The following is a 26,989-nucleotide window of genomic DNA, read 5'->3' as shown; positions in this document are numbered from 1 at the left end:
ACTTTTAAGTGCTGAAAACTATGTTTACTATGTAATTCTTAGCAAACTACACAGTATTGAATTTATTGCACAACACTCCATACCACAATTATCCTGCAGAAAAATACTATGCAAGAGTCTCATATATGTTACTTGCAAAATTTGCAGCAGCAGTACACTGAATTACAAACAAGTTGCTTGTAAACCTTGAGCATCTTGACTTGTACCTCTTTATTTTCTTCAGTTCTAGTATTTCTGCAAGTGTAACTGGAACCACTGTTCGTTTGTGTGTTTCAAAGTTCATCACTTTCCACCATCCTTTGAGTTGGGGACGAAAACAACACAGGGCTTTCAGTAGTTGGGAAGCCAGAATAAATGTCGAGTCCTTGGCCAGTAAGGTTTGCATACCGGCTACTCCCAGGTCGAAGCTTTATTTGTTGTGGAATTTGATGATGCCACTGAGCTGAAGTAACAAAAACAGAATAGGCTTCATGAACCTCTGAATAAGTCAGCAACGAAACAACAGAAGTCAATGTGCACAACTGCTAAGTTCCTTCCTACACCCTTGAAGGGAGCACAGCAATTAGTTCCCTGTCTTAGAGAATGTTCCTTCAAATATTACCATCTGCATAATTTACAGTGAGTATTTTTATTAAAATACTAATGGACAAATTTCCACCCCTTTTCAATTCAATAGGAATGTTCACATGAATTTCAGTAAGTCCAAAAACGAATCATTTAATATGTGAAGCTTTCTCCAAGATCTTGGAAGCAAAACAAAAGACACATTACAGTGTGAGCAGAGAGAAACAGGACATAACTCTCATTTTGTACTATTCCATCCCTTGGAGGAGTTTTTTTTTTCTGGCTTTTCTTTTGGTAGTATTTATTTTTGAAATCAATACGCTCATTACTGTCCCTGTTTCTTTGCAAATAGAACTTAAATACTAGACCAAACCTTCACTGGTAACAGCATGAGGAAAAGTGGTTTCTGTCATTCTGGCATACAAGACATGTAGAAAATACAGCTGGAATCAGGACACATTTCTTAGTTCCCTTCTTATTTATTTATTTATCTGCTCTTAGTGTCCGTCCTTCACATAAAACTTCATTTCTGTCTGCCTGCAGAACAGACAGCTGGGGAATTACTTTTCATTTCGTGTGTTTGTTTTTCAATCAATCTCTGCTCAGCCCTCTCTTGAATTACTGTTGTTTCTGTTGTTTGTATCACCACAAGATGGCAGAAAACTTACGGAGATGCACTGATGACCTACGGTTATCTCTGATAAGTTTTCTTCTTCTTCTATTTTTTTTTTTTTTTTTTTTTTAAACAAGAAAACAAGATTGAAAAGCATTTTTGAGGATGTGGATATAACCCCATACTTTGTTACGCTAGATTCTGGGCAAGGTGGGTTTGAATCATGGGCACACACGGTAACAGTGGCACATGTCTTCTTTTTATTGCTTAAGTATTTAAAGTTATTTTTTTGTTTGTTTTTGTTTTGTTGATGTATACAAATAACCTTAACTAATATATGCATTGTGCATAGATACCGAGAAGTTAAACGTTGTACCATAGTTCTTGAATTAGGCTTGCACCTTTGAGTCTTGGATCAGCACATCATCATCTTAGCTAGCTTGCATTAATTAGGCATAATTTGTAGCATACATGCTCCCTGGTCTACTTTTAAATGTGCAATTTATTATTCTTTCTCAGGTCAGTGCAATAGCACTGCTACGTGCCTCTAAAGGAACAGAGGTAAGGTTTAAGCAGAAAATGCATTTATTGTACTTTCATGTGTTTGTGGAAGGTAGAAATCAGAAGTAAAAAAATACTGTACAACATTTCTCATCTCCCCACATCAGTTTAATGGCAAGTAATCTCATAATTTAACTGCATTGTTCTATCTCCTCCTGGTGGCCATGTTAAAATGGAGTCTGCAGTGATGCTGTAATTTTCTAATCCATGGCAAAAATAGCAATGTAAGAACAAAGAATTAGGTGAGAGATAGGACTGTCAAAGAAAATAAATTCTGATTTGTTTACTAGCCAGTACTTACCGTATATGTCAAGTCTAGCAGTACAAGAGACAATACCAGCTTCATTTTTTGCAGACAAGGTATACCAGCCAGCATCTGCTTTCCTGGCAGGCTGAATCAGAAGGCAGACATACCCTGTTGTATCTTGGTGCATGCTGGGAAAACGAGTTTTTTAGGGTTAGAATTTGTCAAGAGCATGTTGTCTCTGAGATTTTGCAGTACGTATGTCAGCTATGAAATAAAACAGTCACAACTTCTGTTTCCAAAGAAGTATCAGACTATGACCTTTATACTCGATAGACTTACTTTCAGGATAGCCACAGACAATAATCTGAGCAGCTGAAATCTATTCTTGTTCCTTTCAGCTGTGAAAAGCCATGGTGTTTTTATTCTGTATGTGCTAATATTGGAATTGCTTATTGAATTCCAATGAAATAAGGCCCTGCAAAGCTTCTGGTGACTCATACTATATATATATATATATTTTCAATCACCGAAGCTAAAAGAAACACATTTGTACAAAGTTGTGGTATTTTCACAACAGTGATCAGAGCCAGCCAAACTTTCTCATGGCGTCCTTTTCCACAGAGAAATGCCTGAATGGCATAATCTTGAACATTAATTTGGATGACATTTAGAGTGAAATTTGTTTCATTATTGCCTCCTTTTCATTTACTCTTTAGCAGTCTGTGACTTTTTGGCCACAGTTCTCAGGAAAAAAATTATTTGGTAGTATATCAGAGAACTGAGGTTCCTCTGTTCTCTAGGCTGTGTAGGTTATTTTGACAGTCTAAGTATTTCTCTTAGTATAAGGGAAGTGGGAGATAAACACATCAGCATGCTTGGCATTGGAGGATGTTTTGAAATGTGACATTTTGCTTTCATGTGAACTGGAATGAAACACCAAAACACAAAACTGCAGGTAGAGGACAATTTGTGCTTTAGGCAGCTCCTAATAACAGGAACATTCAGCCTTTGCTACCAGCACTACATAATTTGCCTTCTGATAAGACAGAGTAGTACAGAAACTCATGCAGGTCTATATCTTGATACAAAAGAAGGTCTCTCGAATCCATAGACTCATTAAGGCTGGAAACCTCCTCTAAAAGATCATCTAGTCCACGTCTCTAAACATTACATCTATGTGTTTCTTGAACACCTCCAGGGATAGTGACTCTACCACTTTCCTGGGCTGCCTGTCCCAATGCTTGACCACTCTTGTGAAGAATTTTTTTCTAATATCCAACCTAAACCTCCCTGGTGTAACTTGAGGCCATTACCTCTCATCCTACTGCTGTTACCTGAGAGAAGAAACCAATTCCCACCTTGTCACAACCTCCTTTCAGGGAGATGTATAGAGTGATAAGGTCTCACCTGAGCCTTCTCCCCTCCAGACTGAACAATCCCAGTTCCTTCAGCCACTCCCCATAAGACATATGCTCCACATCCTTCATTACCTTCATTGCCCTTCTCTGGACACTCTCCAGCATCTCAATGTCTTTCTTTTCATGAGGGGCCCAAAACCCACTGAAGATTGTATCAAGTAAACTTGCCTGTCACAATAAGTGCTGCTGCTGAATCAGTTCTCTTTGTAGAGAGACTGCAGGCTGCACATGGGAAAATGTAGTGCTTTTTACAGTCGATAGCATAGGGCCAATGTTTGCATAAGATCAGTAGTTGGAGCCAACTAAAATCACATTTATGCTGCGATATCAACCTTTTTAAACAAACAATTATATTAATCACAGCTACAAACAGCAATAAGATTTTTAAAAGTTAAAAAATAGCAATATATTTGAATGGAAGAACTAAACCTGGTCACTGTTGCATTTTTTAAGAGAGGATCAAAGTCGTTGCCTGTGTTTGTGACCAAGCTTTGTTATCAGCTTCCATATCTGATGTGCTAAGCTCTCTGTTATTCCATGCTGTGTAGCATTCACGACCACATTCTAACTGTTCTGAGTTTGAATTCATTTATACTTAGAGCTTAACTAGGGAAAAATAGTTTAGAGAGCAAAGAAGCTGCTAAAACCCATGAAAAATACCATAATGTATTCAGTAACTAGATATTTATCATGCCTGTGGCCCGAAAGGCTTATCGCTACCCTCTGAGGCATTGGCACATTATGCTCCTTGCCTTTTTCTGTAACAAGGACATAGCTCTTCATGTCACACAGTGAAGCCACCATTTTAAAACTTTATGTGGGAGAAAGGCATAGTTTTAAGAAGAGCACCACCTGTTTCAGTGAAAAGCTGTTTGATAAAAACAGTTGATTTGGCTACAAGAAACTCCAATCATGAGTATGATGTTACGGTACCTCATTCTCTCTCTGTTTGATGGGATGCTTTCATTATCCTTCTTCCAGTAAAATACAGGAGGCGGCATTCCCACAACCCTGCACTCTAATCTGACGGGGTACCCTTCAGGAACACCACAGTTCTGAAGCTTCTCCAAAAACATGGGAGCTTTTTTTACTTCCTTTGCTGAAAAAAGAAACAGAAGTAGTGAACAATAGATACTGTATTCCTTGATTGTCACTGAACAATGCAGAAGAATGCAAACAAAAACCGTGGTACTGATATATGCTGCAAATTTTTTAATGGGATAGTGGAAGGAAAGTGAAAAGCCATGACTGTAGGTTCTGTAAGAGAACATAAAACAGGTAACATGCAGAGCTGTTGTTCGTTAAAGGGTACATGCATGTATGTAGGCATGGATCTAAACCTACTGCCATAGCAGGAAATTCTTAGCAGGAAGGACCTCTACATATTTTGTGAATTTAGACTCTGGGTATTTTCTGGAGAGAAAACTAAGAATGTCATTTTTCCAAGACAAGAGAAGTAAAGTAATGAAGATTCAGAATTCTTACAGCCCTCTGCTAGTAATAGGAACTCACCTACTAGGTCCATTTGTCTTCTGCAGCTGTAACACTGCTGTTCAACAGCTCTACTATCTGTTCATTAACTATTTTTTTTATAGTTGTCTGTAAGAAGATTATGTAGGGGATTATCTGAAAATAACAGCAGTACCATGAATAACTATTCCAGTGATTCTTACCTACAACAGTCAGCTCCAGACTAAATGAATTTTGTCCTGTTTTATTAGTGGCAAGGCAAGTGTAAGTTCCAGCATCATTTTGTGAGAGAGGATCAATAAGCAAAGAGTGAACTCCAGTCTCTCTGACCAGCATCTTGTGGGTACCATCTGGTAACACAGGTTTGCCATTCAGAAGCCACGTCAGGTCCGGTGTTGGTAATCCACTCACCTAACAGACAGTGAAATAGCTAGAGGCAAATGTCAAACTGACAAACATATTTTATTAAGTTAATGGATGAACTTTAATTCAGATACAATCTGAATAATGTCAGCTTCTGTTTTTTGCTGATTAGTTCCAAAAAGGATAAATGCAAAAAAGAAATAAAACCCAGGAAAAAACATATACGATGAAATGGCTGTATTTTTCTTAGTCAGAAAGGACAAAACTTGATTATATAATTAGGTTCCCTCTTAAGTATATGCTACTTCTTTTGTTGTAGTTGATGATGATTATAAATCTAACCCACTAGATTTAACAGACATTAAAATGTATTTTATACAAGTGTCTTTGCATTTCATATTTTTTTGGTGAAGAATATAGGTTCTTTGTAGCTGTTGAGCTGCATGTTCTGTAACAAGACAAATGAAGCATTTCAGAAAGAAGTCTGAATTATGCTTTTCAAGATCTTTCCAACAGATAAAAGTACTTACGTCCAACACATTCCTTTCCATACAATATTCTACAAACTAGGGAAAGAAGGAAGTGGAACTGCCTGAATGAGGACTGCTTTCTTCCAGGTCTGTGCAATACCAGGCATGCTTTAAGTCTTCACAATCTCTGCCTGGATAGCAGAGCTAAGAATAGCCAAATTCTTTGGCATGTTCCCTAGCAAACTTCACATTATAAATTAAGTAGCAATTGACCTTATTCATCTTCAGGGAAGCATTAACATCTGTTCCATAGCTTCTACTCTTCAGAGTAGAGACATTTTGGAGAATCAAAGAGATCAGGGTCAGCTCTACCACCTTTCTGTTTGTGCTACTGGGATACAGAGGAACTACCTATCTCTGCTGGAGCAGACAAATTTCTTAATACTGTTGAATAACTGGATGCTCATTATGCATACTGTAATTTGTGACAACACTATTATGTGGGGATTTGAATATGTAAATTGGGATGTTTCAAGCTAGGGAAGCATAAAATGAACTGGGCTTTGTTCCCTCTTTTTCAGGAGTATTAATCTTCAGTGTAATACAATGGGAGCACTATTTTCAACAGAACACAACGTGCTGAATACTCTTTTCTTGTGAATTTATGCTATTATGGATTAAGTTCAAGAATCTGTAAACACAGTCAAAAGACCCAGCATTTCCAATTGAACTTCTGCTGTTTAGACTGTTAGAAGGACATGGTGAACGAATCTAGCAGGTTGAACAACCCCGTAACTGAACCATTGTTTTTTGGGATTGTGTTCTTTGCATTCTTCATACCATATAGCATGTGCTGAAAGGAAATGGCCTGAATCAGTTCAGAGAGAATGACAATAAGCAATAATTTTAAACACAGAAGTATTAAAACTTTAAAAGAAAGCATTTGTGCTATCAATATAAACACCTAACAGTACATATATAGAAGCAGGGATAAAAAAAAAAAAGAATGGGGAAAGAGTACCTTACAGTCCAGCCTGCAAAGTCGCCCTTCATGTGCCACCATGTCACCTGGTGCCTGTAGAAAGTATGGCCTGAAAAAGCGTTCTTGAACTGCTTCTTTGTCTCCTCCTTCTGGAACCCGGGAGCGTGCTCTACAAGACAAAAACTGTATGTATATGTTTGGAAGCCAAATCCTTTCTTAGTGTTGAATAAAGAAGAAAATTGTAGAAAAGTATGAAAATAGCTTGAGCTAAATTAAAGGGCAGAAAGAAACGCATGGATTGTAACTTAAAATTACATTATGATTGAATACTGTATATTTTCTATTTAGTGAGATTATCAAATGAACGATATCATACAGTATCATTGGGTTTCCAAGCTGCCCTTTTTTCTTTTTGCCCTTTTTTGGCTGAATTTCATTTTACTAATCCAACCCTATCCTCTAACTCCAGTGCAATAAGTGAAATAATAATTTATTTAAGCATTTGAAGGTGACCTAGTGTATGGGAAATTGGTAATCACAGCCTGAACCTCTGATTAATCAGCAGAGGCAAGTGTCAGGTCAGCTGTGGGAGCACAGGTGAGAGTAATTTAGCTGTGCTTTCAGAAGGGGTGGAGCTTGACTCCACCTCTTCTAGACCTCATTTAAGGGCTGACCACCACTAAGGCAGTATCTCTTGGAGATTGCTCCTTGGTGGAGATTGCCTCAGTGTTTCCTAGCAGACCAAAGGCTTCCATATGGGTGAGTTTTTCCTGTAAATAGCCTTTTGGCTATTTGCTACCATCTTTATGTTATTGTCACTGTACATCTTCAAAAATGTTGTATTCTAGAACCAAGATACTGGGAGGGAAATGCTGCCATTATTTCCACCTTTTTGTTGTTGTTGTTTGTTTAGAACTGAAATAGGATGTGCTGAGATACAGCTGCCGCTTATTTTGAATACTTTTACCTGTGAGGTTGAAGTGTTGATACTCGGCCCCGAACGGGGATACTCTGAACCATCAAGTGGCCTGAACAACTTACTCTACCCTGCGAATTGCAATGGAAAAAGAATTAATAGCTTGTTAATAGCTCATTCTTTTGTAAAGTATAAATATTTAACATTTACAGTGCATAAGAATTCATTTGCGTTATGTAAGTGAATTAAGTATAATTGCTTTTTAACTGCAAGTGCTATCAGTGTGTGGTGGACTGCAGATGAGGCAGGGGCTTCTTTGTCTGCTTAGAGTGATGTGTTCCTCCAACTCTTCAAGGCTGTGGCAATACATTTAGTAACAACTCTATGTAAACCAGCTGTAGTGGAAATGCTAAGTCATGGCTTGAACCAGTGATTGAGCACCTGGTGGGAAGGCAGGGCCAACCCAGGGGAGCTGAGGTGCATGCTATGCACTGTAGTGACCAGAAGAGATGGAGCCTGGATCCACCCCTTTCTAGACCTCATTTAAGGGTTGGTAGTGGAGGTGAGGGTATCTTGATGGAGATCCCTATGTACCTGAGGCCTTCCAAGCATAAGCAGCTTCTTTCCTTTATTTCTGTACCTACAGCTGCTGCATTTGAGCATATACTTACTTGCTGTAGCTTGGGACTACTGTGCTCTCAGTGCTGTCCTTTCCGTTGCATTATAGCATTACACCAGCTTAAGTAGCATCAGTCCCTCCTCCTTCATTCCTGCTGCTCTATCTCTGTAGGTACTGCATGCTATTGACTTTGTACTAGCATAATTTTCGTCCGTGCAGCTACATGGAAGCTGAGGAATAGCTGGGTGGAAGTATAATTCAGAACTGAGGGGAAAACTTCAACTGGAAGTTGTCTGATTTAGTTGTCTGTACTACTAAATAACAAGCTGAACTAGCAAAGAGTGAAAGCACAGAGTCAGAGCACAAGACTGTTTTCAGATCTGTATCTTTGCAGCCTAGGTAAAGGGTAATTGCTTAGTAATGATTTCAGAGCTGAAGTACCTATTTGTTTTTCTTTGCTCTGCTTTTTCTGCCTGAAACATCGTGTCTGCCACGTGACCATATCTCCAAAGATATCTGACTGCAATGGCAAGGGGAGGGTGTCAGAAGTAGGACAGGAGTTACTAACATGAGAAAATATCCTTAGTGATTGAAGAATATGAAGAATCTGAATTTTGATATGATCACGACTGAAACTCAGACTAGATGGCCTGATCCATGTTTGTAACATATATATTAGAAAAAGCAAGTGTTTTTAATGAAGGAAAATAAAATGCCTTACTTGTGGGTTTGCAGCCATAATAGTATAGTTGCCATCATCGTCGTTAGTAGAAGCTTCAATATGTAAAGAACATGTTCCATCTTCTTCTCTGCTCATCTTGAAATGTGTGTTTTTCTTTGAAATCTGCTTGCCGTCCTTGAACCAGTATATCTGATGGGGGGAAAAAACAGTGGCTTAAACTTGCTCTGAAGTCAAATAGTGACTGTAGTAACGTAGGTTAAAAGCATGACGGGATCTTGCCAGTTACTTGTACAAATTTTAGAATCTTAAAAAACTTAGATGGGTGACAATGTGAAATAGAATGATTCCAGGCTGAACTGAGAAAGCTGAATGGCTCCTTTATACAGATGGGATCGTCAGTTTCTTTTGGTTACCTCAGATCAGCTCCCATCTTTCTGAGAAGTTATATTTTTTTGTTTATGACATTTTCCTGAAGCCAAGTGGTTGTGATGCAGTCCATACAGTGCATCCTGGCTCAGAAGTGGGTATTGCTACTTCAGCAGTTTGGGGGAAATAGTTTGTATTAGAGCTCTCTACACAGAAATACGTTCTTCTGAATGCAGCTATCCAGAGATGTGCAGGAAACAGCAGGTAGTTGATTTTTATTCCTTTGCTGCTAACATTGAGAATGACTTACCTTGGGAACAGGAATCCCAACAATTTTGCAAGTAAATGTGACTGGAGATCCTTCCATGACCCGGAAATGTTTGAGTCTCTTGTCAAAGATGGGTGCTATGTATTTGCCTGTAGGGATTTCCTCATGTTGAATTTCATCATCTGATTCATCCACAGGGGTACGTTCAAGGCGAAATTCTATTTCATTCATCAGCCTCTGCTCAAAGCTTGAAATCCTGTATTCCTACAGAGTAAGAGAGGCATAGCATCTGACCAAGATGAGTTATGTTATGTGATATTTTTCAGTCACTTTTGGACTGATGAATTTAGTCTGCAGACATGGATCTGAAGTTTGAGAAATTTAACTAATGAAATAAGTATTTTCAAAGGCAGTAAAGAAAAAAAATAAATAAAAGAAATCAAATCAGTTCTCAAAATTCCCAAGGAAAGTCTACATAGTTTTACAGCATTGACCCCAAAGAGAACTTTGGAACACAGAATTTTTAAAGAAGTCAAAGATTAGTCACCTGCTACTTATTTAGATGGATACTACTAAATAATTCAATTGAGAACTAAATAAGGAGTAGTATACCTATTGAAAGAGAAAGCTGGCAAAAAAAGTTAAATGTTTCAGAGTACTTTACCTTCAGGATATAACCTGACCAGGTTTCTAACTGCTGTAGCTGAGAAAGAAGACGTAAGCACATAAACCCTTAGAGCACTGAATAGATAGGTCATTCTGTTTGAATGACCACTTCCAGATAGTTTTTTATAATTATGAGCACCTTCCATAATCCCTTGATGTCAACTAGACATCTCTCATCCTTATCAGCACTGTTCTGCATGAGAAGGTCTCATGTCAAGACCAAGAAACATTCGATTAAATGTGTTGCTATGACATTAATCTTCACATGAACTACCAGGTTCAGTTTTTAATACCCTACCTATATTTATCCTGGGCATTGTGAGGCAAAACACATCAATGGACTTATGTGGGAGCAGATGCTTCCTAGCTACACTAATACAGACAGCTGCAAGAATATTTTAAGTCATAAAGAAACAACTTACGGGGAAGCTACTGTCATATATAGTAATAATGCACATTTTTAGGCCTGCTTTTGTGCAGTTTATAAGTGCAGCACTTGTGTTCCTGCTTCTGTTGAAGAATGTATTGGTCTGACAGCTGACGTCTCTGAGAGCAGACTTCTGTTTGATTCTATTCCCATGGCAGGCATGGATCCTTGGAATCTCACTTTAATGTGTCAGATATTGCTGATATCATAAGGTTTTGTTGCTTAGTTGTATGGAGGATACTATTTGTGGCTTGGAAGAGAAATATCTGAGGAATTCCGAAAGTGTAATTTCTATTTTTTTAATAGAATTTTAGTTTCTAAAATTCTAAATCAAGTAAAGACAAAGTCTATCCTTACATCTATTCCATTTAATGATGAGAAATATTAAGAAAATTCATCTTGTCCAAAGTCTTGCTGCTGGCTAATAAAATTTGAGAGATTCCAAATCATCACACTTGCATCCTTGATCATTTAGCCATTCCACTGTGCTTCTGACTGATAGCTCCCAAGGAGTAAAGATGGAGTGGCATCCCAAAATGCTAGCTAAAAATGTCTTCTGAGATCTTGAGGAGCTTTTGGAGACAATTGTGGCCAAAGGCTGAGAGGTTACAGGGGACCTCTGAGGAGCTGGGTTCAAGGACTTGAGGTGACAAATGTCTGTCTTTGATACTGTACAGGTAGACGTTTAACACTTTCTTCATATAAAATCATTTTGGTGGTGGGGGGGGAGGTAGAGTGTTGCTGTAAGGTCTGCTCTGGTAAGCATTGGCTATGTTAGGAAAAGGCCAGACAGCTCAAGGTAGGAGGATACTTTGAATTTTCTGTTTTGTTTTTGAGTCTGCTCTTTCATAAGCACAGAGCCATAGAATTGTCTCAGGTAGAAGATGCGCTTAAAGGCCACCCAGTCCAACTCCCCTGCAATGAACAGCGACACCATCAGGAGCTCAGAGCCCCATTCAGCCTGACCTTGGGTGTCTGCAAGGATTCACTACCTCTCTGGGCAACCTTTCCCAGAGCCTCGCCGTCCTTATTGCAAAAATAAATAAGTAAAAATCTTCCTTATCCAAATAACCTCTTCAAATATACCACAGCAAGTACAGCTTCGGCAAATAGGAATTTTTGAGCTTGCAGACCTTTCTAACAGTGTGAGACGTTCACCACAGAGTGGAAGTTGGCCACTAGGTGGTACCATCCACTTTCTTGGTAGGCTGTGTTTGCTCTGTGGGCAGGTCAGCTGCTGGTGGTCAGCAAACACTTATGAAGTTTCAAATTGTTGAGCTTTTTTAATTATTATTCCGTTTTGTTTCACACAGCATTTCTCAACAAACCACTTCAGTAGATCAAATTTGAATTTCAGTGAAGACTGCAAAAATCAGAGATGCTCTGATTTCTGATCAACCAATACTATAATTCTTCCCTTTAAGATGGCAAGAGCCAGTTACAGTGTTCTAAGGGGAAAGTTAAGTGATCGGCCTTTTAGCCCAAGAAAAGGTCTGCATGTTTTCAGACAGGGAGAACTGAGTAAGAATCTGGGAGTGCCTACTATGTTTTACGAAATGGCTGTCACCAGAAGGTACTGCAGTCATATTTTGATTCTAGTGTCCATAAACTAAGTAACTCACATGTAAATTCTGTGGTGGCCAGCATACTGAAAAATATATTTGGAGGTATATTTTCCCCTTCCACTCCTTTGAGAACTTTTTAATGCATTCCTTCACGTTGCTCATGCCTTAAGAGCAGAGAGCAAAATCTGTGGCAAAAAAAATTTCTAATGAGGAAGGATTTCTTTGCCTGGGTCAGCCAATAGGACCTATTGACTCCATGCATAATTTTAAGAATGAAATTATTCTCAGTGCATTCATGTGCTGTGTAGCCTTTGGAAATGTGTATGCTAATTAAGGACTAATGAAGCTAGATGTAATCTCTTTCTCTCCCTTCAACTAGTGATCTGTCACATGATAAAATATAGCAGATGTGGTAGTTTACCCGTTTAAATGTGTTAATTCTTTTTATGTAAAGAGTCTTTAAAAATTGTGTTACTATTTCTGGATATTGCTGATACAATAAGATAATTATAAAGTTAAATACAGCATTTTTGATATGTTCCTCACTAGTTGTGTCTAGAACTTTGGTACTGTTAAGTAATTTTCAAGGTCAACAGGGCTGAGGTGAGGTAACCCACAAATTTGTTACCTCAGAAATTATCACAGTATCACAATGACTTTATACACTTGGAAGGCAACTCTGAGATCAGATTAGAATAAAATGAGTGAGGATGATGAGCATTAGACATGAAGAAATTATTTACTTGATATGATGAGGTACTGGAACAGGCCATCTCCATCAACACTGGGCTCTTATAACTGGCTCCTGCTTTATTGTCTATGGAAGCCACAAGAGTGATCTTCTTGCCATGCTGATGAACCTGCCTCTTAAGCCAGAAACTGTATGAGCTGACTGCATGTGTTTGGACTGCTTGTTTTAAGGAGTTATAGTCAAGGAAGTGTATTTTAAACTAAAAAAATATTGATATTAAGGTTCTCACAGTGTGTTGTATTTATGTTTAAAATGCTAAGACTGAAGTGTGCTGATATTGCCTGTAAATAAGTTTGTATGCTCACGCATAAATAAATTACACTGGTGTTAACAGCAATGTTATGTAGGTCAAAGTTACATGAAACTTCTTTTAAAGGACAGAAATGCCTGAAATAAGGAGAAATACATAATCACAAAGGGAATATAATTTTTGGGTTTTTTTTGCTTTGTTGATTTCCTTCTAAGATTATCAAGGACAGAAAATGGCTGTTAGTATGGCTTTCTGAAGAACTGTTTTCATCACATAAGCCATAAAACTATTTCTGAATATGGTTACATAAGTGTAGTAGAGCAAAGTGTTTGTGTTTGTTGATGCGGTTCACACAAGTATTCTGTCAAATGAACAAGAACAAAGAACAAATCAATTTGGTTATTGTTAAGACTGGGCTGGAGTTCAGCATACTGAGGAGACCAAGGGGATGAGTACAAAGGTTCCAGCTCTGCTTTTGGGTCAAAAATGAAGAGGGCAGCTACATTTTGGCAACTTCTCTGGAATGTAAAAAATTGTAATACTTAAGTAGTCATGGAAATTCCTGCTGATGTAATGGTTAGAGAAACTTGAATGATGATTTTGATTTGCTGCATAAAAGCTTTATTCTGACTACCACTCATTGACAACTCCATACAAGTACCCCAGTTTAATCCTTGTGTTGTAGCTTCTACTGGACTGGCTTTTTGGCAAAGTTATTCTAAATCCAGTTAACAATTTGTCTAAGAAAACTGGCATATGTTGCATCTTAGTGTCTGTTTCTAAGCTGTAACAAGGTGGCTTTAAAAATCTGACTGAAGACTCCTTTTTAGTTTTGGTTCCCTCTTTGTCTTCTACACCACTGCCCTGGCAGTCAGGATAAAAATACAGCTAATCATTTATCATTATCGCTAAAGCAATTTATTACTTGCAAATGAATTATTTTGGCTCTCTCAGATGGCACAGATGTCATAGCAACCATGTGTAAATATGAACACTATAAGAGTCTAGCTATTCATCTGCGGTACACAGACAGTTGTCAACATACAGATCAACTCAAAGTGATTGAACAAGATGAAAACAGAAGAAAAGGCAAATGAAGTTTATATCTCCAATTCCCACAGCCTTATCAGCTTAAAAGCATGAGGAGCTCAGGATTCCTTCCCTTGGTGATGAGTTCCTCAAGCCAGGATCCTTACCACAAGCAAAAGTACCTATACTTGGTTGATTAGATCCAGGTCTTGAGAAGCCACCTGCAAGTGATTGTTTAAGCCCTCATTGCTACAATTATTGGGAATTCGAGCCTATTAATACCAGGATCTTGTAATTTATTTGAATTCTTAAATCCGTTTTCATTTCTAGTTTAGAGCAAACAAGCTTCAGTGAGGACTCCATGGGACTTAATTCCCACCTGTAGTCCAAAATTACCTATATTCACTGACTTCAGTATATACTGAGTATGTTTTTGAGCAGGCTTTTTGGAATATTTGAATTAAGTATAACTATTATGGGAAAAGACTGATTTGTGATTCTTGGGACCTTTCTGATGATGAATTAGTATGGGAACTATGAGGAAATGATTCTGTGTTGAAGTGTTAGTGGTTATGTGGTCTGTGTGATGAACTGAGTTCTGCACAGGGTTTTAAAGGCCATAATATTTAATGATCTAAAAGCTCTAGGACAAACTCTGCATATGTTCTACTCTCAAATTAACTGTGTTGTATTCATTAACATAAGAATATATGGAAGTAAGTAAAGAATACATATATTTTTTTTTTTTTGGGGGGGGGGACACTGGGGGGAAATAAAGGTTTAAAAGAGGAATAATCTTTTTTATTTTACATATATTTTTTATTTTATCTTGAATCTTTATTTTTGCACTTTAACTTCATCACTGTGCAGAATTTTGAAGTTTCCTTTACCTCCATTTTCAGTTTTATATTACTTGTGTAGCAAATTTTTAAGGAGATAATGTCATTAATTTCTAGGATTTTTCTGCAAATCAAAATTTCCTCTTTTTGTCCCATTTGTGTGAAGAGTAAATGTTTTCAACCAGCCATTTAGAATAATTGCTTTTCATTACAGATTTCTATATTTTTTTTTTTCAACTTGCCAAAATCTTCTCAAATTCTGTCTACCCCATACTTTCCATGCTTATTCGTGTTCCTACATGGCACCTTCTGACTGAATGTGGTGTAGATATTTTATTTGCAAGGAAGGTGAAAGGCCCAGTGGACTAGAGTGACAGAACTGGGGAAGTGGACGTAATAGTGGCTGTGCTCCTTGCTCATCAAACAGCAGAGTGGCCTGGATGCTTACTGTGCTTATGAGACTTGGATGTCTTTCAAACTCAGTTTCCAAGGGGGACCTCTAAGCTCCATTCTATTAAGGCATTATGGAGGTAGAGATGAATGGACAGGGAAGTTCTTGTTCTCTTTGTGCATAAATACTGAAATATCCACTAGAGTGAGAAGAAGAATCCAGGTGTTTATCTCCTAGGCAGGAGAGTCCTTCTCTTTCTCTCTGTGTCCCTCTTTGTGTGGAATTTCTAGATTTCTATCCTGCTGGTAAAGAATTGTCTGGACTACAGCCTGGAATAACACAGTATGCTATACCTGCTGGCAGGGAGTTAGGCTGTCCTTCTGGGAGTTAAAAGCTGTAAACTTGATTATCCTCAGATTGAGGAAGAAACTGAGTTAAGTCTCCTGTGTCTTAGGATTTGTCGTAACCTCTTGCTGTAATTGGATAAAACTGGTACTCATCTAGCTTATCTTCTGTTTGAAAGAACTGAGCAAATCTGATTTCAGATGATTAGAATAACTGAACCACCTTTTTTTTTTTTTCTTTTTTCCAACACTCCCAATTATACAAAATGTCACCTGGCAATATAACCAGCTTCCATCCACATAAGTTGCAAGTATGGTGTTTGGTTTTTTTCCTAGTAAAAATGACAGCTTGTTATTGCATGTGCTTGATCAATACTGCAGGTAGAATTGTGGCAAGTTCATACTTGTATTTCTTCCTGACTATCATAGCGGTATGAATCTGGAGACTAATCTGCTCTGTTTTATGCAACATCAGCAAAATTACCAACTACATCCTGATTCTGGATTACTTTGGTGGTGGTGATGAATGATATATTGAATGAAACAGAAGGAGTACATCTGGATTATTAGATACCATGCTGAGTGCATAATGCTGACATATAGGAAAATCTAGACTTGTAAGCTAAACACTTCATATGGAAGTCAATGATAGATAATAAATAGAGCATCAGGATGTAAATCGCTCATTCTTTTCTGCAATTTATACAGTAATACAAAAAAATACCCGTACTTTAAGACAGAGATGGTCATCTGAATTTTTATTCTGGATGACCTCTACATGTTCTGCAGATACTGTCAATGAGGTCAAATGCTACTAATGAAATTGGGGGTTATAATAAGGATAATGCCATAGGATGCTCTCTATAACAGGGATACAATTAAATTGCATGTAGAAAATGCAAGGAAGCCAACAGTTGAGGATTCTTACTGGCTGTTTATCTCTTACACAGAGAAGAGTTGTGCTTTTATTTACTTTCTCTTAAATACATTTCTTTTTCTCACATTGTTGCAACAGATTTAATGGAAATGTGCAAATATGGGATGAGAACGTCTCACTTTAAAATGTTTTAACTACAATAAGTAAAAACAGGACAAAATCTGAGTGATTCCAGCTCTATAAAATGTTTCTCATATTGTTGTTTTATAAATGGCAAAGTAATAGGAATTTTGAACAATTCTATACAACTGGTCTCTTTAATCACTGCTTTCACTGAGGAGAAAAATTAGACTAACACTTTCAGCATTTAAGGGCTATTGGAATTAAGTTGTTTTTTTTGCTGCCACTTGGATAGTAAATAAGTATACAAATAACTTTTGGGTCAGCAGATAACTTTGACACTAGTGGTGATTACTGTTTCTGGAGGGATTATCATGCAGTTAACTTGAAAGACTGATTGATATTTCACAGTAGCTTCCCATATAATTTCTCTTACTACCAGAGCAAGTACAGGTATTACACTGCAGTTGTTCAGAGTGGATAACTTATTCCAGATGTTTCATGGCTTTTTGCTTATTTGGATGCTCCCTGCCAGAAGAGCTAATAAATGTGATAAGTTTCCTAACTGATGACAGATCAGGATAAACCATTACTTGCTGTGCTGTCTGTGCTAGTGGGATGACTTGGGATTTGTACCAGAGGGGAGCTCCACGGCTGAGGTGCGAACAGTAATCACCTCTGGCCATGCTGGGTGTCTGGAAATACCTAGCACACCCTACAGGGGTGAATGAACCTGATTTACCATGATCTTAACCTCATAGTAATATTTCAGTTTTAATTTTTGTGATTTTTATAGATACTGCCCAGACTGGTGTATTTATTGATTCCAGTTACGAATGAACTGATTAGTACTTCATTGAGCTTTAAGCAACTTGTAAAGTGGAAAAAGGAAGTCCACTGTGCATTAGCTTCTACAAGAAGAAAGGTTTTGCATTTATATCATTCTGATAGAGATTATGAGTAATGGAGCTACAGTGTCACAAACTAAAACCTCTAGAGCTGCATCCCCTCATATTTCCCTTTTAAAGCTTCACTTTGCTATTCCAAAACAGTACTTGCCACAAAAGCTTACTTTGCAAAATAGTATAGCAGCTTAACTACATAAACACCATTTCTGCCACAAGTTGTATTACATACTTCGTTCACGAGAAGAAGATGCCTTAGTAATATTTGATTTTCTTACCTGCTGGCTACTTTGTTGATTAATATCTTCTCTGAGATGTAGTTTTCTTTCCAGGTCCTTTACAAGAGCAGCTTTATTTTCCCGAATAGATTCATCTGTTGGTAACTGCAAAGGCTTTGGATTTTTCTTTGTTACTCCCTGGGTTGAGCTATTAAAAGAAAATTCTTATATGCATACTAATACACATATATTCGCCTGTCTGATATAATACATTAAGCTTCAGTTGCCTGGAAAACCTATTTACAGATAAACCAAAGCACAATTTGGGATTTTTTTTTAATACTATTTTTGTGGTGTTTCTCATTCTGATTAATGCTATTAAGAATGAAATACATTTTAAAGAGAGTAAGCGTTATAGTACTATAATAAAATTATGGGTTCCGTTTGTATGTGTCCTGGAATGATGATGTTGCAATGAATTATTGCCATTGCAAAGTTATAATAGCAGGACTAAAGACCAGAGTTGGGCATAGTTAAAAGCTTCTAGCTTTATTGGGTATGCCTTCCCAGAATGGCGGGGCCATGAAAGATTCCAGGCACGTGTCACAGGGTCATTATGATTACCTACCTGTGCTGAGCAATTAGCAAGTGTGGCAGTGGGGATGTAGCAATGGTTTGAAACCAGGATTTCCTGGCACTGAAAGTGGTGAATGCTGTGTATATGGGGGCCCTTTTTCTGTTGTAACTACAGATCCAAAAATGTATTATCAGCATGATAAGTAGGAGACCATGCTTTACTAGTGTCTATCACTAACTTGAAGTGTAGTGTTGGCAAAAATGGGAAATGCTGCTTGCTTTGTTCAGGGTTTGGAGTTATAAGAATGGAGCTGTATAGATCTGCAGATGCTAATCATGCTAACAAAGAATTCAGTATCTGCAAAAAGGATAGTAATTTTAACTCTGCAAGTGAAAAAGGAACTGTAAAGGCCACAATCTTTCTAGCACATCAGCACCCTGATTTGCTTTTATGGTGGTGGTAGCCATTTTGTCAAGAAATCATGCTGGCTGTCAGTTCAAATATATTTGTGCAAACCATTAATTCTTCTGAGATTTTCTCAGAGGCATTCTATACAGAAAGTGTTGCAACCAGAAAAATAATTTTCCATAAATTATTTCTTTAGTTCTACCATGTGTAGGAAATCGCACATTGCAAGGTACCTTTTAAAAGTTGTGATTACAATAGTGCTAACACAAAGTGCTTACAACATGTAAGAATGGTTTTGTAGCTGATGTAGGCAAATGGTCTTAGAGTGACTTAACCTGTAAGCTCATTAAATCTTATTTATTTCCCCAGTAGAATAGTCCTATTAATCTCTGACTGAGTCCCAGTACTCTTGTAGGCATCCGCTTGAAAACTCTCTATAGCTTGAATTTATCTTGCTCTTGAGAGATAAGATAAATAAGCTTATTTTTATTGAGACTTCTCTCTTCTTAACTGAATATGAAGTTTAGAAGAAATTGGGAGAATATATGTCACTCACTCTTCTATTTTATGAATGACCTGCATTTCGGGAAACTCCTCAATGAACCTTCAGACAGAAGTATCTTAGTTTCCCTTAATGTCTCTGCTTCTGCACATACAGTTAATAGTACTTACGTGGCTGGTGTGCTTCTGGGCAGCCCCATAGCATTCGTTGATGGTGGAGAAGGAAGTGAAGGAAGAACAGCGCTGAGGAAAGCTACTGGATTCTGAATCCAGCCAGTTGGGGAGACAGGAGCAGGAGTCACGCTTTGTGGCTGAAATTGTTTTACACTGGATGTAGACAGTGTTAATGGGACCGTGGTTTCTTTAGCGCTTGGTGAAGACTGTTCACTTTTGCCTGTAAATCCTCCTGATGACCTCGATTGTATGGATGGAGGATTTCCTGTGACATTTTCCCTGCTATTTGTTCTTTGAATTCCTTGAGAGACACTGCTGAATATTGTCACCGAGGAGCTAGATGAGGAAATGATAGGTGGTGTGGTCTGTGATGGTAGGAACTGCTTAGGTCGGGTATAGCTGAATGCTTGCGAAACAGAGGCTTTGCTTTGCTTGTATGTGGTTGAGGTGGACTGTTGATTGAGTGAAGTAGCAGAACTCAGTAAAGTAGTGTTGAATGACGAATCTCTTGTAGATGTCTGATGCACTTGCTGTTGCTCAAGCAAGACCTGGTTGTGAAGTTGTTTTAACTGGGTGAGATCACTGCATACGAAACAAAGATGAGCAGGATTAGTCATGACCCTGGGTGGAAACCTGAACATAATGGCTGTGTTTCTGTATGTAAATTGCAAGAGAAAAGACCTGTGTCCTTTGATAGAAAAACAGTTAGAAAAAGTTGCTAAATTACATTCTCCAACTGTATGAGAAGAGCCTTATACAAGCTGGCTACTAAACCTTCCTTTCTCCTTGATCATTATCCTAGCAAGGAACAAAGTGCTTTGAAAATTTCTTGGCTGAAGATGGTTCTTGCACTTCAACATGTAAAATGTAATTAAAGACCTCACCTGAAAATATTTAAGGGCTAGCATTGTCCAGTTCTGCTGTGTATTACTTTAGTATAGATTTGCTTCTGTTTTAAAAAGTAGGACTGGGTTTGTTGGAATGAGAATTTGCAGGCCAGAATGCAGTTATTCACCTCTTGCTCAAGTGAGTTCTGAGAACAGCTTTTTGGCTAATAAGGCTTTGTGATAATCCACACTGACATTTGATGACAGGCAGTAGTGATCAATTCGAGAGTACTCATGCAGTTGTTATTTCTTAGATGCTATCTACTGTCTATTGTATTCAAGGCTTTTTTACTTTGCAATTAAGAAAAAAATACTTAACAAAATAAACCACTTGACAATGTAATATGTATATGGAAATACAGCATATGAAAAATACTCTAGCCTTTCCACATCCAAACAAAGTCAGAAAGAACTTGGAAGAAAATGATCATGAAATGTGTTGTCCAGTATTGAACAAATACTGTCAAAAGGTGAAAAATAAACATGTAGAAACTAAATGGCACTGCTAAAGTACATGAAGTTAAATAAACTTATTTTTTATTTAAAGAAATTATTGTTTCTATCATTAACAAGGCAAAAAATAGTGTTAAATTCTGTTTAAGTTAGGAGTTTCAAGTTTCCAAAACTAGAAAGAGAAGTTGTGCAATCCTGACTTTTTGTTTCTTTCACATACATCTAACAAAGGAGCACATTATGCAGTTTCTGGGTTTTTCCTGAAAGAAATCATGTTTTATGGAAGCAGCAATGGAAGTTGTGGTCAACATAAACACTGCTTCTGCTCACTTCTTAATCACACTGTATCTCTGCAAGTAAATAGGACTGTAAGGCTTCAGTAATAATGATAACAAAAAAAGCTCTGCTCCAGGTTCTTCCTCTGCCACGTCTTAAGTTATTTTCTCGCTTGTAATGTTTCATTCTGTGGAATTACATCCCTGCTTAAGAGCATCAGGGAATTACTTTATAAAGTCCTTCCCTAGTCTTTGGTTAAAGCTGCTCTCTGTTTAAAAAGTGTGTTCTTTGTGAAGCTAGATTTTGGAGGTTCTTAAAATGCTGAAAGGATTCCTAATACACTGCAGTCTAAATTGCTGAGATTTTTCTGTAAGAAAATTACACAAATGCTTAGAACTTTCCCTTGGACTCAGTACACTAATCACGCAGGTGCTTTTTAGTTCAGTTGATTTCACAGTACCAAACACTAAGTATTTTATCTGTGTGGTGTGTTTTGTTTGTTTTTTAAAGTAGAAGTTACGTTTGTAAGAGATGGTCATGAGGCCAGGCCTTTGGGGGACTATGGTTGCTAGCTAGTTGCTTGCCCATACTGTGGGCAAGACTGAAAATGAATTCTCTTGGCAAAACTGCATACCTAGAATTGAGTGAGATGTATCTGAAAAGCCTGCTTCTATCTTGCCTGCGCAGAAGCAATGTTGTTATCTGTTGTTTGCAGATAAAAACAGTGTAGAATTAAATAAACCATAAAGGGCTGAGTGTTTTCTTTAAACTAGGGGAATGCTTTTCTCAAGAGGGATGTACAGAAATGTCCACCTCTTTAGAGCATGTTTTCTGAGAGTACAGTTAATTAGACTAGCATTGTGTGATATTGCTTGTTCCATGTTTGAGTCTTTTGCCTTAGTGCAGCAATCTCTTAGTCTGTGAATAGACATATAATAATGCAAATACTAAATAACATCAGTGATGCTGCTGAGGCTTAGAATACCTTTTACTTACAGCTTTGGTTTAGCTAGTACTGGAGGGGGCTCCTTGGATGGTGATGTTGGCTCTGGTATTTTTGCTGGCTGTCCATTTATCTTGTCATGAAAATAGCTGGGTCTGGTTTTGTTTGTAGAACCAAGTCCATCTTCTGGTGGCGATTCACTTCCTTTATCATCCTCAGGCAGCTTGAAGTGCACGCGGAGGCCTATCTTGGAACTCGATCTGGGTTCATTGTGGTTCACAAGAACACCTTCAAGTTTAGGTTTGGGGTTTTCATTTCCTACACGCTGGGAAGGATTATGTGGAGGTGACTGATTTTCAGCAGCAACTGAGTTGATTGAGCTCATTGTGTGCAGGGCAGCAGCATTATTACTGTCTTCAGATGCTGGAATAACAGACATCAAACTTGAAGATAAATACAATAAATTATGGTGAAATGAAATTAGAGAATTTACAATTGGAAAAAGTCATTCCAATGTCTTTGCCAGCTGATGGAAGGAGTAATTTGACCTTATTCCTTTAACAATGAACTCCCTTAACAAAGAAATACTAGAAAGGGAGGAGAGGCAGGAGGAGCTGCCAGAGCCCTTGTTTGGAAGATCCAGTAGTGTTTGTCCCTGTGATTTCCACCAGGGTATGATAAAATATAAACTTTATTTTCAACAGAATTCTCTAACTCATTAGTTGCGAAGTTTACTTTCACAGGCCTTGAGTTGAATTAGAGTCAAGTGTGCTGTGTTGTTTCTTTTTGTACTGGTTCTTTGCTTACTTATCTGCTTAGTGCCTTGACAGCATGAATCCTGTTGGCAGTATAATAGAATCTGTTTGGAAATTTCCTCCTTTGGCTCAGTGCTAAAGGGCATTTGAAACAGCCAATTAGGCTGTTGCACAGATCTTAAAGTTAGCAAGAGCCCTGTTGTGGGAAGGGTTGTGGGGAATTCATTCCCTAACAATCCTATTTCCTCACATTTCTAACTGGGGAAAGACTCTGGAAAAAAAGACGTAATGTTATGTATTTCTGACAAGGATGTGCTCCTTGGACCACACAGTGCAACAGCATGCCCTGCTTGTATTTAATAGCCAACTCACACGATACTGTGATACTGTAATAGCAAGCAAAGGACTAAAGCAATTCTTACCTTTGACAGTTAGCTGAGCTATACTAGATACCGTGCCATACTTATTGCTTGCAGTACAGGTGAAACTGCCAGAATCTTCTGAAAATACTTCAGCAATAACCAGAGTACAAATTTCCTCTGCAAAACATCGGAGCAGTATTATTACTTGTAGTGGGCATACACTGAACAAACACAAAGCTTTGACTACCACAGGGGACATTGTATTAAGGTTTTCCACCTTGTTCAGTTTAATTTTTTTTTAAATCTTTATTATCAGTTTTGGCAGCCCTTGTGTGCAGCAGCTGTTATCAGCATTGTCTGCAGCAACTGGTACACTCTGTGCTCCAGCATGCCCAACAAAAGTGGAGAACAGGTGGCAGCAGTGTTTGGAAAACATTGGAGAATGTCCTCCTAATCATGTGAAGTGGACTTTCTTCTTCTCTGAGAAGAACTTAGAACTGAATTTGGAGAAATATCACGCACTCTGTTTACAAGTCACTTAAATGTATTGCAAAATGAAAGATTAACTGGGAAAAATCAAGTGGAGTTGCTCTGAGATGAAGAAAGGAGAGACATGTTTTATGGCCAGTGTTTTTCAGAAGTACTAGTGAAGTACTTTTTTTTTTGCAGGTAGAGGCGATTGTGCTAATTGTGCTTTGAGAAAGTTGCTTTTCCTCTTCTCTGTGAAGAAATCTCTTGTGGGCATGAAAAATGTGAGTGCAAAATTTTGTTGCAAAAATCAAATTACACCCTGAATACTCAATAGGGAATTACTGCCTGAGCAGTATCTGACATCTGGGCAGCAGTACCAGCTGCTAAATACTGGTGATTTAGCATGATGATATAAATGAACTAGATGATCTCCAGAGGCCTCTTTCAAGACCTGATTCTTTCATTTTTACATCTTTTCTTTGGGTAGCTGGGAAGAGGAGGGAGGGTAGCATCTAAAGGGTGCCAAAACATGGGCTGATGGCATTTTGTCTTTAGTCAGTGACTACTTTGTTACAATTTTGCAAGAAATGTTCCTTAAGCTTCACAGGATTAATATTTTATGAGTATTTCTGTAGAGGACTGTACCACACTTAAATGTGATTTTCATGTTATCCCTAAGGAGAATTTAGTAGCAGAGATGAGGTTATCTGCTAACAACTATAGAGGAATAATAGTTCATTATAGTAGCAGGATTATAAGAACTAGTTTAAGGCATTATAGTATCTAGTATATAGTACTTGGATTTGCCAACCACTGCATGCATGGAAATCCAGATTCCTTCTGAATGAGCAGCAGGTGATGAGTCAGTGACAACTGCACCCAACTGGTTACCCACTAAAAACTGCTTCACATTACTCAGCAGTGATGCCACTGGACGGTAAAGGAATGGCATTGGTAGGTTCTGGTAGAAGCTCAATTTATTCGTTCCTAAATCTAAGAGGTACAGACATTGCATTGCATTTCACAAGAGTCTATTTCAAGACATTTCTGGGGGTAAGAAAGTCTTCTAATATGGCAAGGGGAAGTTACCCAAGTCTGTATTCCATGGTTGGTAATTTTTTTTTTGGTCTCAAGAGGGGGCTACTTTATTTTTAATAGTGAAAAACATAACAGAGAAGGTGACTATTTTATAGATAAGTAACTAAAATCTATAAGACTCCTTTGCTCAAATGAAGCAGAGTCGTCTGTTCTGCTCTGATGCTTAAAGTGAGCAAATCCAGTCACTTTTTTAGGATTTGCTGATATCAGGGGTGGAACACCTGATGTGAGACTCTCGTATTACAGTGGTAGGGAGAAAAGGGAATGGCTGACATGGCTAAACATCTGATGCAATATCCCCAACTGGTGAAGTAGATAAAAATAGCTCAGTCCTACATCATTTGGTGTACTTCTGAACCTCAGATGTGGGGGACCCTCATACATTAATGTTGGTAATCCTCGGCATGTAAACATGTAATGGTTAGGTCCTAAGACAGAAAACTGGGTCAAACCAGAATGGAAACATTATTTTCTTCAAAAGTGGTGTAATTAATTCAAGTTGTATGTTTATAAAACATTCTATAGTTAAATATATCTCACTAGTAGCTGTAGGCTGTGAGTACATTAAGAAACTGTTTTAATTAAATTATATAGATTAAATAATTTTCTGTGAGGTTAAATCACTGTAGTGGTATAATAAAGTGTGAGCTTTTTGGTGATACTCACCTGGTTCAGCCATAGATCGTGGTTCTAAAGGGAAGAGAAACAGAATTAGTACATCAAATATATTTACTTTGGCCAATCTATTCTTTTTCTTGAACACTAACTATACAGCCTGATCTTCTCAGTATAATACAGTATTCCTTTTGGAGCAATGTTCTGTTTAGGGGGTGGCAGAGACTGTTAAGCCTTGTACTCAATGGTGTGTCAAATCCATGGAACCTTATGAACACTTTCGAACACCTACGAACAGAAAATAAATTCCGCTAGAAGGAGATTTTTTGCATCTTAGTTTTACTTCAGTGTGTGTTCTGAAGCTATTACCCACATGAAATCAAGTTATGATAGGACAGCCTTTTATTTAAGTTTGATTTAGTGTGATGTTTAAAGATTTTCTACTGAGTTTTAGCAATTTCAGCATTCTAGTGATGTATGTGAAAACCAGAGACATTTCAGCTGTATTAGAAAAGGGAAATAGAAGTATATGTTTACAACCTATCATGTATTATGTGCAAACATGTTCGTGTGAGAATGCTAATGTGTACATCACATTGCTTTTCTGGAGAAGTAAGCAATCCCCTGTCTGCAAGCAGTAGTGTAGTGGCACTTAAGTAAAAGATGAGGCACTTCATAGGCAATAGAACTCTACATAAACAGTGCAGAAAAAAGAAAGAAACAGCAGAATTAAGGCTGAGTTAGAAAAGAACACTGAAGTATAAAGGAGATAAAAGCAGAAGGCAAAACAATGCAATAGTTTAGGGAACCTGAGACAAATACTACCTGTCAGTGAGCTGTTCAATTCATCCACAGTTGTGGCTTCTGGGACGCAGATTTACTGCTGTAAGCATGGCTTATATGGCTCTTAACATTGTAATAAGAAACCCAGTGTTACTGCATTAGCAGTTTTGTTGCTTGCTTGTAAGAAACCTACTTTTCTGTAATATCCGAAAATCTGGAGAATCTTCTATCAGCGTTCCTTCTCTGTACCATTCAACCTTTGGGGATGGTGCTCCTTTCACCCGACATTCAAAAACTACAAGCTGCCCCTCAGAAGCTGAAATATCCTGTAGCATCTAACAAAGAAAATGCATACACACAGTCAGTAGATGTTTTATTGGACTAGAAGTAATACTGATTTCAGTAAGGTTTTGTAAAGTTAATTGAGTGCTTGAATGCCTTAAGAAACGTATAATTCCTGTATTTCCTTTTGCAGCTGGAAAGCTTTCTCTCTATACAATTAATTTATCTCTTAATGAAATACGTCATGAAACAAGTTACCTTTGTAAATACAGGAGCAGCAACTATAGGTCTTCCGTCCAATCCTTGTAAATAGTTAGTGGGGCTTTCAGCCTGTAGATTACAAAAAATCACACAATGTTCAGGTAAAAAGAGGATATTTTTCCATATGTAGAAAAGATGTGACGCATCCTTTGCAATCTAATTAAATAGTTTGAAAATTGAAAGGCTTGGGCACCTCCCACCCTTCCCTTGAATTTTAAATGA

General features: G+C 37.8%; 1 protein-coding gene across 2 annotated transcripts in view; it reads right to left on the bottom strand.

Moving 5' to 3' along the window:
- Positions 1–272: 272 nt before the first annotated feature.
- MYPN (myopalladin) overlaps positions 273–26,989 on the bottom strand; it is a 41,621-nt gene continuing 14,904 nt past the window's right edge. For both annotated transcript variants that reach the window (XM_072340419.1, XM_072340421.1), the window contains exons 5-19: positions 26,765–26,836; positions 26,418–26,559; positions 25,493–25,516; positions 23,318–23,434; positions 22,194–22,563; positions 19,579–20,163; positions 17,982–18,129; positions 9,582–9,803; positions 8,945–9,094; positions 7,656–7,735; positions 6,728–6,857; positions 5,077–5,284; positions 4,337–4,502; positions 2,040–2,173; positions 273–442 (exon numbers count right to left, since the gene is read on the bottom strand). In XM_072340419.1, the coding sequence (XP_072196520.1) occupies positions 273–442; positions 2,040–2,173; positions 4,337–4,502; positions 5,077–5,284; positions 6,728–6,857; positions 7,656–7,735; positions 8,945–9,094; positions 9,582–9,803; positions 17,982–18,129; positions 19,579–20,163; positions 22,194–22,563; positions 23,318–23,434; positions 25,493–25,516; positions 26,418–26,559; positions 26,765–26,836 (2,718 nt within the window). The remainder of the gene's footprint in view (positions 443–2,039; positions 2,174–4,336; positions 4,503–5,076; positions 5,285–6,727; positions 6,858–7,655; positions 7,736–8,944; positions 9,095–9,581; positions 9,804–17,981; positions 18,130–19,578; positions 20,164–22,193; positions 22,564–23,317; positions 23,435–25,492; positions 25,517–26,417; positions 26,560–26,764; positions 26,837–26,989) is intronic.

Source organism: Excalfactoria chinensis, chromosome 6 (genome assembly GCF_039878825.1).
Source record: "Excalfactoria chinensis isolate bCotChi1 chromosome 6, bCotChi1.hap2, whole genome shotgun sequence".
NCBI classification, from domain to species: domain Eukaryota; kingdom Metazoa; phylum Chordata; class Aves; order Galliformes; family Phasianidae; genus Excalfactoria; species Excalfactoria chinensis.
This window is presented reverse-complemented; position numbering and strand designations above follow the sequence as displayed.